The sequence below is a fragment of the Equus caballus genome, chromosome 26 (assembly GCF_041296265.1).
Source record: "Equus caballus isolate H_3958 breed thoroughbred chromosome 26, TB-T2T, whole genome shotgun sequence".
Taxonomy (NCBI): Eukaryota; Metazoa; Chordata; class Mammalia; order Perissodactyla; family Equidae; genus Equus; species Equus caballus.
In genome coordinates, this window is record NC_091709.1 from 34,456,442 (window position 1) to 34,471,879 (window position 15,438).

At 34.9% G+C, this 15,438-nt stretch overlaps 1 protein-coding gene across 1 annotated transcript; it reads right to left on the reverse strand.

The window, feature by feature from the left end:
• Positions 1-261: 261 nt before the first annotated feature.
• On the reverse strand, positions 262-453 carry LOC111770768 (keratin-associated protein 19-4-like). Its single transcript, XM_023629966.1, has one exon. It carries the CDS (start codon positions 451-453, stop codon positions 262-264), a length of 192 nt encoding a protein of 63 aa, XP_023485734.1.
• Positions 454-15,438: the final 14,985 nt, after the last annotated feature.

The window sequence follows — 15,438 nt, forward strand, 5'->3', positions numbered from 1 at the left end:
GGTATTTATACTTAGTTACATATATAATTGAGAATAAATGAATTAAACGAAAGCTATATTTGCTGTTTCAAATTGAGACTTTATTAAAGAAATCCAGGGGACATGATGGAGAAAAAATTGTTATTATAAATGTACCGAAAGTCTTAGGTGTTAATTATTTTGAACAGATGGACTCAGCATAGTTTTGGTTGGCCCACAGATGGAAATCAGATTTAGAAAGTCCACTCATGGAACCAGATATTAGACTGATAATGAAGAATTTTAGTAGAAGCTGGAGAATCCATATCCTCCGTAAAAAGATGGGCAGTAGAAGCCATATCCGTAGCCTCCATAGCCTGAGCCATAGCCCAGTCTGTGGAACCTGTCACATCCACAGTCACAGCCATAGCTCAGGCCGCTGAAGCCTCCATGGCCACAGCCCAGGCCTCTGTAATAGCTGCACGAGTAGCTCATGGTATCAGGGATTGAAGTCTTGGTTTGCTACTGAAGGTGTGTTTGCCGAGTATGAATCTCAACACCCATGCAGAAGTTTTTATACCCTAAGTTATGAGTGTGGTTAATCATTCAGATGTACCTCCTTTTCATTCCTCAGAAGAAATTTCATGAAACAAATATATTGGCTCTTTTGTTTAATATGCATAGAGTAATCTTCCCACACAGTAAAACTGGCTTTTTTTTTTTTTTTTTTTTTTGGTGGAAGATTGGCCCTGAGTTAACATCCACTGCCAATCCTCCTCTTTGTTGCTGAGGAAGATTGGCCCTGATCTAACATCCATCTCATCTTCCTCTACTTTATATGTGGAATGCCTGCCACAGCACAGCTTGATAAGTGGTGCATAGGTCCCCACGCGGGATCTGAACCAATGATCCCCGGGCCACCGAAGCACAGCACACAAACTTAACCACTATCCCACCAGGCCATCCCCACAGTAAAACCTTTAAATGAATGTTTTGGCTCAGTTAGAATTCCTCTTCTTAAAGTGTGTCTATAATAAGAAATATTATTTGCAACTTCAAAGACTGTTCTTACATCAGAACTCGCATGAACTCCACCTCATTTAGGCTTCCAAGTATCTCTACCTACAGTTTAGTCAAATTATTGTCTGACAACATCATCAGATGATACTACTTTACTGCATGTGCTCTCTGTTTTTATTTTTCCATGAGGATGACTACCTCTTATTATTTGAGGTAAGCAGGGCTCTTTTTAAATCTTACATCCAGGCCTTATTTGAAATGGTAATCACTTAGATGTCAAATATGTAAAAGAATTGAGATACAGACCACTTTTACTTGACTTTGTGCAATTTGAGGACCACATGGAACCAATCATGTTGATGGTGTCTCTCATGTTTTATCTATCTTAGATTATTTCTTAATTTTTAACAGACAATATGTAAAATCTAGATACCTCCTTAAGGAAGGCACTTCCAAACTTGAGAAAAGATAAAAAGAGGGAGAGAAAAAGAGAGAACAAAACAAATAAATGTTCCTTGTCCCTTATAGTAAGTTGTTCAAAATTGGTGGAGCCCCAATTAAATAAATGTTCATACTCCTTTACACTGATGATGTCAAAAAGATCAACAGGAATTTTGGCAATTTAGGACTGCTTTCTGGGATCCAGGATTATGACATGATGCTGGAAAGGAATAAATGACAAGAATTGGGGAGAGGAACACAAATATAGACAATGTACGTCATAGTGATTTCTCTCAGAGATTAATCCAAGGATATCTTTGATATTGTGTCGTTTTTAAAATTTAGACACTTATTTTAAATTTATTACCCTAAAGGATGCGCAAGTTGAAGAACTATTTGTTAAGGGTTTACACATAATACCAATGAAGTGTTTGTTATTCCATTGCCCAATATTCATGTGTTTCATTTTTGGGAACCTGCTACTTAATGACTAAGAGCATACTTAAAGTTCTTTTGAGGAGAGATTACCACATAGCTTCAAGATAATTATGGTTATTTAAAAAGTCACAAAATACTCCATACCGTTGCTTTATTCTACAATCTCAATTTTGGATTCTATCAAGCTATACCAATACTATAGTGTATGTATATTGACCAAACGATCAAAACATTAGTACTGTTTCCACCCAGGCAGGACTAATACAATAGAAAATAAACTAACCTGATTTTCTAAAGACTTTCTTAGTACCAAGTGAGATAGAAATCAAATTCTCTGATTCTCTGATTTCTGCGCTGGAATATTCTCATGCTACATGGAAGAAGGCAACAAAGTCCTCAAACTGAAAAGCTTACTAAAGCTGACATGAGAAGTGAAAACTTTAAAGATTATATCTATTACAAAATTTATATTAAAATAAAAAGCAGACTTCTAACAAAGAAAACTCCACATCCATATTGTTTCAGTGGTGAATTTTAGCGACTATTTAAATAGTAGTAATTATTGCAAGAAATAATATTAATTTTACACTCTTTCAAAAAACAAACTCAATCTACACATCCATGATGCAATTATATATAAGAAATTAAAAAACAAACTTCAAAAAAATTATTAATAATATTATCAGAAAATATAAAATATCAATAATTTTAAAGAAAGATGTGTAAGACCCAGTCCTTGATAACTACAAATTAATGCTGAAAGAAATTAATAGACATTTATATATATATTATATATATGTATTTTATATATAAATAAAATAAATCCATATATATTTAACGCTTATGTATTGACACTAGACTGAATATGATCCAAATTATATGTTAATAAAGTTCTAATCAAAATACCAGAATGATGTATTTATTTACAAAAGATTCTAAAATGTCTAAGGAAATCCAAAGGACTTAGGATATCCTATGCAATATTTTAAAACAAACAAAAAGAAAAGTTGCATTAACTGATTTCAAGACTTCTTAAACTAGAATAATCAAGAAAGTGTGATATTAGTGTGAGGATACGCAAATAAGTCAATAGGAAATATTAGGGAATCGAGAATTCAGCGTTTTGTTCTACAAAGATTCCAAGGCAAAAAAGAGCTTATCATCAAATGGTACTGACACAATGGAAATTAACATGGAACATGAAAAAAATGACCTTAGTTTATTTATTACGCACACAAACATTATTTCAAAATCTATTATAGACCTGATCATAAAAGCTAAAACTCTAAAGCTTCTAGAAGTTTTTTTGTTTTGTTTTAAGACACAGAATGCACTGACTGTAAAATAAAACACTTTGAAATGGACTTCATCGATAACAAGCCACAGATTGGAAAAAATTATATAGAGATATATATGTAGAATAGATTATATAGATAAGTATAGATATAGATTAGATATAGAGAAAATAGGTAGAGAAAGGTAGATAGATCCAGCATCTATAAAGATCTCCTACAACTTGAATGTCCAAAGATAAACAACCCCCAAGACCTGGGCACATTGAGAGGAAGACACACAAATTTTAAATAAGCAAATAAGGTGTTCCACATCATTAGTTACCAGAGTTATCAGGAAAACACAAATTAAAACCACAATTATATAACACTACTTACCCACCAGACTCGCTAAAATTAGAAAAGAAAGCATGTTATATTTTTCTTACTTAATGGATTTTAACTTAGATTGATTGTGATTTATGTAAAATTTCCTATCAGGTTAATTTAGAAACATTTCTAATTTACATTAGTGTGACTTTCAATTCAATTTTCAATATAATGTCTCAATTGGAATTACGGCCTTTTGATAGATTCCCAGGAGAGTAAGTCTAAGGTTCTGGTACATAGTACCATACTTCAAAAGATTCTGCTAACATGCTTAATTTAAAACAATAAAAAAGTGGAAATAATAAAGCTTTAGGGGAAGAAAATCAGTCCCCAAAAGCTGTGACTGATGAGCAGATTAAGTAGTCCTAGCCCTACAAATAAATCATGAGGCAGTTTGTCCAAAGACAATAAATGACGGAGTCTGTGTTATGGGATCGGTAGACTTTTTGGCTCAGTGGTTCAATATGAAGTTCTCACACAGCTCCTTGATATCAATTTCCCTTCAGTGATTCAGAATACTGTGGATATAACCAGAAGCTAAATGGCCAAATAAAGTTATAATCAAGATTACTTGTAATCAGAATCTCAGCCCAGGGATTTCAGCATCCAAAATTATTGCCGTAAGTTAGAGTTCACACCAATATAAATTTTGATTAAGAATCCAAAAAGTCATCTAAGCCATATTTACTGGCTAATAAGTACCTTCAGTGATGACTGATAAGCCTACTTGGGACTGGAAGTCTGGATTCTGACTCACAAATACAAAATAGGAAAGAATAGCCAACTGAGAAGGACCAGCAATCTCTCCCTCTCAAACTTAATTTATGATATTTGTTTTTCACTGATTTAATAGGGATAGATGGTCTCCCCAAGAAGAGAAACAGTTGCCTTCATTTCAAATGACACAAACAAGGGAAGCTTATTAAGATAAATGACTAAAGCTAAGACCTTATTGTAATGTCATATTAAAATATTGATTGGAAAATGATTATAGAGATCTCTCCCAGTGTAAAATACACTAAAGAAATTTCAGATGAAAAATTCGTATCTTGAGAGTGAAAGGAGAAATAACTGTTGTGGTGAAATAGCCAATATTTATCAAATAAATCCAAATTGCTATTGAACAGCTATACACATACAGACAGCTCTTAAATCTAATGCCAACAAGCTTGTAAGCCTGTAATTCATCTTCTCTGCTTGTTATAAGCTAGAAATAGATTTGATTGTATAAAATACTTGAAAAGTTGGATATTTGTTTTGTATCCTTCTCCCAAGAATCTTAGGTCTTAAAACTTAGTAGAAGCCAGAGGTCCAGCATCTTCCATAAGACATTGGACAGCAGCGTTCATATCCACAACCACCATAATCAGAGTCATTTATAGCTTGTCCTTGAGAGCTGCCACATCCACAGTCATAGCAACAGTCCTAGCCATCAAAGCAGAGCCCAGGTCTCTGAGGTAGTTGCCCATTAGCTCACTGTATAAAGAGTTGAGGTTTGATGTTGAAAGACATTTAAACTTCTTTAGTGGTATGTGTAACAAGTCTTAGGTACTCTATGCATAATATTTATATCAAATGTCATATGTGAAAAAACCTCAGCAATTTCTTTTCTCTTATATAAGAAGAGTGCCTCACATATATTAAAACTAAGCTTGTTTTGGTAGATCAATCAATATTTCCCAATTAGTGCTATCAAGTTTTAATTCTGTTTACCACATATTCACCTTGAGTACAGATTTCATACTTATGTCTTCAAGGGCTTCATGATAACATGTTTTTAAATAATATTGTATTTTTTTCTGATATATATCTTCAGCCAGTCTAACAAAGCAGATGGCAAGAATATCACGCTGCTGGTATTGGGGAGATTTTGGGCTCATCCCATGAACGATATTATCATTTTGTTTTCAGAAAAAAATCTATGGTTCCATTTAAACACTCACTTCAAACTCTATCTTTATCTCTCTTCTATTATTGATTATATCGTGTTTTGTTGTAGATATCTGATGACAGGTCAACTTTTACTACTTATTGTAAGCATCAGATAGGACCTAGTAGGCTCTATATAAGATTTATCTTCGTATCCATCAGGTGCCCAGCACACAAACTCTGTGTTCAGTAAGTCTTATTGAGTAAATGAATGCACCTTCATTTGATTCAATTATATACAAAAATCTCCATAATCATTGCAGGTATTTGGCACTGTTAGAGACAGTGAGGTTCTGCTTTTCACCCAGAAGCTCACTAAGGTCCACTTTGGAAAAGTCAAACTTCCTTTCCCTTGCATTCCTAAAATAATAGTTCTTCATCCAAACTCATGAGCAGCTCTCCTCTTGTCTACTTTTTAAACCTCCATGAACTTACAAAAACAGAAATCATTTTAAGAGGGAAAGTATTTATTTGGATCAAAGAATTGCAATTCTGGGAGCACAGATTCAGGCAGAAACCCAAATACTACCCTGGTTACAGGAGAGGAGCTTAGGGTTCTTATGAGAAAAAGGGAGGATGAGGTAAGATGCATTAAAGAAGAGCTCATTAGCACTAGATAAGGTAAGGCTAGGTTTGTACTTCATTGATAGGCTTGAGATTCAGTCATCAGGCAAAAGGCTAGACTTGTAATTCATTGATTGGTTAGCATTCCAGTCGTCAGCAAAGTCCAGTTCCATCAGCCCTTTCAGATAGGATATTCTTGTCCTTACTGACTTCTTGGAATGTTGGTGGTTTGGTCCAGTTTGAAAGATGAAGAAAACAAGACGTGCAAAGCAATTCCTCTGAAATGGCTGCTCAAGCTCTATTTTAATGTGGCTCCACTCATGTCATCTTTCACATTTTTCCCCTTTTGGTCAAGATCTTTTTCTGAAAGCATCACTGATCAAACACTGGAAAGCATTGTTGATTGACTATTGGAAAATATTGCTCATCAGTCATCAAAACATTGGCCCCTCTTTGCCAGGAAGGCTCCTTCATGGTATGCCATGTCCCATGTCGGAAGGAAAGTGGTTTCCTTAGGAGTCTTTAGGCCACATTTGAGCAAGAAGTGTGCCAGAGCAGAGGAAATTTCTGCCATCAAGTTCTTTTAAGGGTAAGTATCTTCTGAAGTTCCTTAAAGTTTCTCATGTGAAGTTTCACAAGCCTTAGTAATACTTTCAAAGTGCTGAGTGACCAATATCCAAGTGGTGTTTTTATAACATCAAGATATGCAGAGGAGACAAAATTTTACAGCAATGAGAATTCCCATAATAAAAAACAAAATGCTAAGTCTAAATTGGAGAATAGACCTGAACCAGGAGGCAATGGCTGAGGGCAGCTAGCTAAAGAGATCAAAGAACCACAGGATGTCAATGCGCACTACATTTAATCAATTGGCTTGCGTCCATGCTCTGTTTAGTTCTGTCTCTACCTAGCCAGAGGTGTTTACCCAAGTACAACAAGAGTTATCTACCACAGCTACAAATGATACCTCTTAAATCTCTGGAATTTTGATGGGTTAGGCAAAAAGTTCTAGACACAGCTCAATGATCTGAAGGAGAAATGGAGGGGAGATTGGTAATTAAAGGTACTGAAAGATTTTCCAGATTCATGTAGAGGATGAGGCTTCTGACAAAGCCAATAGTCAGAAAGATCTCCTTTTGTAATAGATTGGGAGATGTGGATAAGAGTATTGTCTTTCCAAGAAAGAGATGGAGAAAATAAGGTAAGAAGCAACAGTGAATTAAGGACATACAGGCCTGGTTTGGAAAGTTATTTGCCTCAGATGTTGGCAGCTTCTCTTCCTAGTCCATTTGATTTGGGGGCCTCCAGAGTTTGTACAGGACCAGAAGTCAGGTGGAGACTTCTTTAGCTGTGAGATGTATCTCCAAGGCCAAATGCCTTCTAATTCTGCAGCAGTGTCAGTGGTTAGGAGCACTTGGTAAGGTCCTTTCCAATGGGGCTCAGGGACTTTCTTCTTTGGATGTTACTTCCAGAATACCAAGATACCAGCTCTAGACTGTGACCAACAGGGTTCCTTAAATTGGAATCCAGGAAAGCTTCTTTAACCTGTTGATGATTGTCTTGAGTATAAGACATTAGAGACTTATAGTAGCTGGTCATACTAGGATAAGACAACAAGGGATCAGTAGAAGGTTGTATACCAAAACACACTGATATGCCAGTGACCATCCCATGTGGGCAGTTCATGTTTTCCAAAGAAGGCCTTGCAAGCAGTTGACAAGACCAAAAACAACACCTTAGGCCAGGGGAGTCCAGTCCAAAGGTATATAACAAAACCTCAAAGACAGTTAACAGGACTAGAATCCAATATCTACAAAGGTGCAACACAGTTTTTCTCTCAACAGTTACCCTCATTTTTACCAAAGATAATCACAACAAGACTAGTTTGTTTATACTAAAAACTTGGCCTGATTACTTATATAAGTGAAAATAAGAATACTCATTAAGAGTTTCTGAATTTTTGAGGGATCAGGTAGGGAGAAATAGTAAATGTTTCATCTTTGTTCACAAAGGTATATCTTACCAAATTGTTGATAGCTTAAGAGAAAAGATTTCTTTAAATCTGGTAAAATAAATCATTCGAGCACCCTCCTCAGTTCATGTAGTCCCATGTACTCAATGGATAGAAGTTATATGAAGCCATGAGTTTCTCCACAGGAATTCTGTAATTTCTTAGCCTGTTCAGTTTTATGATCCAAAAGTTTATCAGAAACCTGTATTCTCGTGTCAATGTCCTTGCCGTGAATCTCTCTGAACATGAAACATGTTTGCAAAAGCATCAGAGTAAAACAATAACTATCTACAAATGACAGAAGACTTAACATTGTAATGCAATTGAAAAATAAACTTGTTTATTTTTATGAAATATAATATTTTAAGATAATAATTAGAATTACAAGTGATAACATTATACCAGTATAAATTAGAAATTTTTAAAACTTTGCATAATTTCTAAAACATATTATTAGCATATATGCATGCAAGGATATCCATAAAGGAGGCTTAGCATCATGTATTTGATAATTCTTCCCATGCAATGTAACATGCCAAATAAGCCTCATTAGTTTAGTATTTCCCTTTTATAAGAAGACAGATCAAATTCTATGAGAAATACCAGGTGCCCACTGAAAATTTTCAAAACTGCTTACAGGTAAACAAAAAAAGAATTTATTTAGAATTTAAATTTTAGGAAGTTTGTAAAAAATGTCAGAAAGTTTGGATACTTGACTAAATAGTATCACAGATCACTGTGAAACAATGCTGAGCTATCCATTTAACCAAAGTGACAACAGAAGATGTTAAAGGCAAACACAGAGAGTTAAACAGTTAAAAAAAATCCTTAGCTCTCTTAATAGAGACCTCAGCTTTTTGAACATAAGAAATTGTTTTGACAAAACATAAAATGTCTGCCTTTTAGGTAGACTTGATAAATGCTGTCTCTTTCTCAAGACCAGACTAAAAGTCCAAAGAAACCATCCATTTAAGAGAGAAAACCAGATTCTAATTTTGCACTAGCTTACTTTTTATATTAAAATTTATTTAATCTTAGCCAACTTGACCAGGCACAAAACTTTTTCCTCAGGGTTCCTCTTCCACAAATCTTCTATAACTTTCTTTTTCACATTCAGAATTTGTCCCACGTTTTACCTCATTCCTAGTACTTTAGGAAATTTACCTTTCTTAACAAGACAAACAAAAATATCTCCATTCTGTATACCTTCTTTACTGAATACACGCATCTTACTTTCCTTGTATACAGAGGTGTTTCCCTTATTAATTTTTAGTAGCCTTAATAACATACATTAATTAGAATTCTTAACCCTTAGGAGCCTTCATTTTCAGTAAAAACTAAGAAGCAACTATGAATTGTCTTTTACATTAGCATTCTGTGGATTGGTAGACTGATAAATACTTTCTAGAAACATATGCTTTTTCATAGAAAATGCTAATAACTCTAAAGACAGCAAACAATTTAGATTTGATACCAAATAGTTTCCTAGATCACTTGATCTTGAAATGCATTGGGTTAATTTTTATTATATTTAGAAATAATTTATATAAGCACTTACTTTAAGCCAATTAAATAGAGCTCTTTTAGAAATTTTACCATGCAGAAGTAGAAAAATATCACATATATATAATGGAATAGAAAGATAGATAGATAGAGACACATACATAGAGACCCCATAGCTGTTGTTTTAAAATTACCATAGTGAATCAAGTAGAGTAATACAAAGCTCACTAGTTATGAAAGAATACTTTGATCCAAATTTTGTTTCTGGCGGATGGAATAAATTATATAAATTATATTTATCTGCTTAGATGGTTGAAGTTTTTTCTACTAATATTTGTGGAGAAGACACTTAAGATAGTAGATTTTGGGCAGGGGTGCTTCTACAGCCATTTTTCTTTCTTTTTCCTCTTTTTGTCTTCAGTCTTAAGAATTGGTGATGGTCTGGATAACAGCTCCTAGGGAGGTTACAAGCTCTTCAAGATAAATAGAGGAAGTTTTGGGGATTAATGAAAGGGAATAGGTGAAATCTGAACTGTCTCTAGAGTTGCATTTCCATTTTTGCAAATATTTGTAAGATAAGGAAAGTTGCTTTTAATTCCTCAGAAATTGGGTTGTAACTTAAAAGATATTATAATTGATCTACCTGTCCAACTACATCATCCCTAATTTGCTTCTTTCCCTCTGGGTACATAGTTTTATTTTAACTGAGAGGAATGCCTAAAAATAAATTCCTATCAAGCTGTGAATATCAGCTTTCAATTTGGACAAATTTTCATCATAAATTACTAAATCTTTCCAAATATCTTGTCAAGTTTCAGCGGCAACAAATAGTAAATATTTCTGGCAGTATTAAACAACTCCATTAATTTTCAATTTTAGTTTCTCCTTGACTATTTAGGGGAATAACACTGCTGTTTCCCAGGAAATCTCTCAGACTCATGAACTCTGGAAGGAGCCCATCTGGGGCTCTCCTTTGAAGGTAGCTGTGGAGATGTCTGAGAAGCCATTAAATTGACAGACTTTCCTATAATCTTCTCGTTAGTTACCTTTTATATCTTGACTTTCTATTAGCTTTTTTAAACAAAACTTTCAATAAGACTATTTTGGGATTTTGAACATTTTACTTTTAAGTGCACTTCTTAAGTGATCTTATCCAATTGGAATGTTCCTTCTAATAGCCAATGTAATTCCCCTGAGGCTGACAGCAGCTTGCTAGGAGCCTAATCGGCAATGGAGTTCAACATATTTCCATCCAGCCATATCTGACTGCAAATGGGGTGCAACTGGCATTTCTGTCCAACCATATTTTGGATCCCTCAACCTGATGGTTATCAAGCCAAACTCTCAGGACACGAAACAAGCTTAATGTGATTTTTCTGCTCTTCATAAATATATATAACTTCTGAGACCACAGTTTTAAGGAGATGTGACAGAAGGTGGCACGCTTGACTCTTTCAAAACTAAAGATTGCATTTAATTTCTCTTGTCCATGGTTCTCAAACCTAGTGGGCAAAAAGACAAGCTTCAGAAACTCAAAGGAGCCCCAAAGCGGCCACTGTAATTTTAAATTATCTTAGTATTATCACTGCACTGGGACAAAAATTTACAAGAGGAAGGACCTTAGTTCTCAAATATAAAACCAGCTGGAGTTCCCAAGGGAGGAACTTCTCAGGAAACTTTAGTAACATGGGCAAACGTGCACAAACAAAAATGACAATAGAAAAACCTCTTAATTTGTTAGGACACTCAACTAAGGAAAACTGCTGAGGGAATCTCCTCCTGCAGCAATGGCCATCACACCAGCCCTGAGACAATAGTCTCCTGGGCAATTCCCCTTTATCCGCAAAGGAAGGCACTGACCTCAACAAAAAGGAGGCAGGTCCAAGCCTGAGAGGTCTCACAATAGAGCTTGGCTGTCCATGGAAGGGACTGAGCACAAAAGAGGGTTCGGCTGGTACTGAACAAGTTCCCTTGAAACGTTGGTCCAGGAAGATGAGATCACTTTAGGTCCTACTTTCTGATACCATATGTCTACTCACAAAAACAGAAATCAGTTTAAGTGGCAAAGCATTTATCTGAGATCAAAGAATTGCAATCTGGGGAGCACAGATTCAGGAAGAAATCCAATAGTGTCGCAATTGCAAGAGGGGCTTATGGTTTTTACGGGAAAAAGGGAGAATGAGGCAAATTGTATTAAGGAAGAGTTTATTGGTGCTAGATGAGGTAAGGCTAGGTTTGTACTTCATAGATTGACCTCAGGTTCGATCATCAGACAAAAGCTAGACTTGTACTTCATTGATTGGTTAGCAATCTGATCATCAGCAAAGTCCAGTTTCATCAGTCCTTACAGACAGGATACTATTGTCCTTACTGACTTGTTGGAATGTTTACAGTTTGATCCAGTTTGGAAGATAAAGACAATAAGACGTGCAAGGTAATTCCTCTTAAATGGCTATTCCAGTTCTATTTTAATATGGGTCCTCTCACATCTCTTTTATACCTCAAACTAATTTACTAGGGGAAAAAAATCCCAAAAGAATAGAATTCTTTCAGTATCACAAATTTTTCATTTATCCTTATTTCACAATGAAAAGAAAAAGCATCTGAAACTTAAGGGGCATTTGTAATAGAGTCGATATTACTATTACTTCTACCATAAAGACGTGAAATTTTTAAAACTCAATTTGTAGCTCTTTTAAAACAATTAAGTATCATTAAATAAAAAAGAAATCCAAATATTCCTTGGAATATCTTGGCTCAGTCACATGAAAGGCTCATGACCAAGGAAGTAATTGTGGGTAAAACATCCCACTCTAGAAAGAAAATTTATTCTCCTGATTGGGCTTGTTGTTTATTTTTAGTCAGTTGGTGGGGGATGGGGTGAGGAGAAGAATTTGTGACATCACCAAAAGCTTTACTGAAAATTATTATAGAAACGAAATCAACGACTATATATGAGTAATTTAGTCATTTAAAGATGAATCCCAGTTTCAACTTTGGAATCCACAATCTTGCTGTTGATACTATTGCCACTGCAGCTGTTGCCACACTCCTAGTTCTTATGGAATGTCCCACAGGGTTATGAAGGCTTTTTATAAATCCAAGAAGAACATATTAAAAAACTCTTTGGAATAAAGGATCTAGAAGTGGAACTTTCTGTTTCTAAGCCCCCAAAACATCAATAGGTTTTGCAGTAGAAGCCAAATCCACATCTCCTGAGGCCAGAGCAAGAGCCAAGCCCTTCCTAGTTAGAGCCAAAGCCACAGCCAGGGCTCAGAGTCTTCCACAACCACAGCCAGGACCAGAGTGCAGGCTGCTGTCGTCCAACACAAGCCTCCATAACAGCTCATAGTGTCAGGACTTATGGGTCCTGTTGAAGGTTAAGTTCCTCCTCGTGTGAACTAACAACCACAGAGAGAGAGGCTTTTATACTCTTTGACGGGTAGATGTGGCAAACCAAGTTGGTTTACTTCAAGTTATTCAAAACCATGACTATCCTGCTATGGAAATCCAATTAAACTATTTTCTTAATTAGAAAAGACTCAATTAAGAAAGTTTAAATTTTTAATTTGATTTTCCTGCTGAGCTTCCATTCCAGAAAACCTATTGTGCCTGTAATGAGAAGAGTTGATGGGCTCTGCAAAGCCAACCATGACTTAATCCTCCAAGTCAACTGGATGCTAGACTTTGAGGCATCAGGCAGCCCTCTGATGATGTCACCTGAGATAGTGTCTCCCAGTTCTGTCCATTTCCTTGGCCACTTATTTTTCACAAAATTAAATGATGTACATTATTTCTACCTCTTCAGTGTTCAAGACAACTCTTCGACCTGTTCATCATTCAAATGCAATACTATATAAAATTATAATTAATTTAACATGACAAGAGGACAATTGCTTAGTCATAGATGTTTTTAAAAAACTTTTTGTCTTTCACATTTCGTAAATTATTTCATGTTACATTTTAGCATTTGTTTCCTAAATTGTGTTTTAATCTTTTGATAACACAAAGGTATTTTAAGGGTGAGAATTATGAACCTGACTGACATTTTAGTAGGCGATCAATAAAACCAGAAGTTAATGTTTGCAATTTACATTTCAGTAGCAGCAAGAAATAGTGTGTTTTTGTATTCTTTTGTCAATACTACTTCAATTTCTTATATTGAAAGTAGTAATACATTGTTTCTACCCAAATCTTCCTTTATATTTTCAAGGCCAAAACAATTTCTATTACAATTCTATGACATTATTGTTCTATTCTATTATTATTCTATTACAATTTGTATTATGTCTTACTTGGTTATTAAAGCAAAAATTATATGTCATTTATACTTTATTTACACAAGCTATTCCTTCCTTCCTTCTTTCCACTCTTGCTCTTAACCTCATTCTAATACCAATACTAATATTCTAAATACTAATATTCTAAACATATATCTACTACCAACGCTAATATTCTAAATATATATGTATTTCCTGCAATGTTTAGGAACTATACAATATTTTTGGACAATAAAAGATGAATAATACCTAGTTCTTACTGCAATTATAGAATTTATTATTATGGAAAATAAAGTATATGTGTTATAATTCAATATGGTCACGGTTGTGGTAGAATCTAAAATCTTAAATATTTAGAGCATCAACTCTAAATATTTAAGAGATCTGAAGGTGGAAACAGCTAGAGTGACCAACTGTCCTGGTTTTCCTGGGACAGTTTCCTGGTTTCCTGGTTTGTCCTGGGGTTTTCAGTTTGGGCACTGAATGCAGCCAGTGCTAGGAAAACTCTCAGGCCCGAGTAAACTGGGATGGCTGGTCACCCTAGAAGTAATTCAAGAGGCTCAAACCAGCAAAACTCCTATAAACATGATTACATATGTATTAGTTCTTTCAGAAAGAGTAAATAATTATTTAACAGGTGGAAAAAAAATGATGTTTTTATATTGAGGGAACTTTAAGTGGCATGCTATAGAACCACAATAGTACAGAGTATGCATGAAAAATAAAGTTTAATAATGCTGGAATAAAAAGGAGAGGGGAAGGATTGAAGATGAGGAAATAAAAGTCTACATTTATAAAACCTTATATGCCCACTAAAGTATTTTTATTTTATCTTCTGGGTCTGAAGTCGGCAATCTACAGCCCACGGGCCAAATCATGCCAGTACTTTTAATTGTAAGTAAAATTTTATTGAACTAGCACTCTCTTCATTTGTATATTGTCTGTATCAACAGAACTGAGTAGTTGTGCTAGAGAATATTTGTCCAGAAAGCCTAAAATATTTACTGTCTGCCCTTTTACAGAAAAAGTTTGCTACTGACTTCTGCTGTAGGTATGGGAAAGCCCACAGAGGAATCCAACAAGAGGATATGTGGTCGATCTTACCCAGTCCTTTTATTTGAGGAAAGTTATTGCTAATATCCCAGGAGGTTATCTACCTAAGAGATATTTAAGCAGAGTATTGATAACTTGTTCTTTTATCCTTTAAGTGAGAGCCATTCTAGCAATAATTTATATCTCCTGAACTACTATTCCATTTTGTAACTTGTTCCATACCCCTGTGAAATACATAAAAGTGAGATCAGAGAAGGCAAGGAATGGGGGAAATAAGTCTATTTGAGATACTAGAAGAAATTTAACAGTTGCTTGTTTAGTCCTAGTGTAAATAGAAATAATTTAATAATATACCCCAAGTCTTAATTTAGAACCAACATAAATGAGGAAAACTCATTTGAACAAAGGCAATTCTGGGAGGAAAGGATCTCAAATTTTAATCAAAGTTAATTGATATGGAAAAAAAGCATATGAATTCCAAACCCAATGTAGGATTCATTTTATTCCCTAAAGAAAGCAACTGAGTCAACCTGTGTAAATTAACCCAATCTTAGGGTGAAAGTTTCTAGTTTCTCATGAT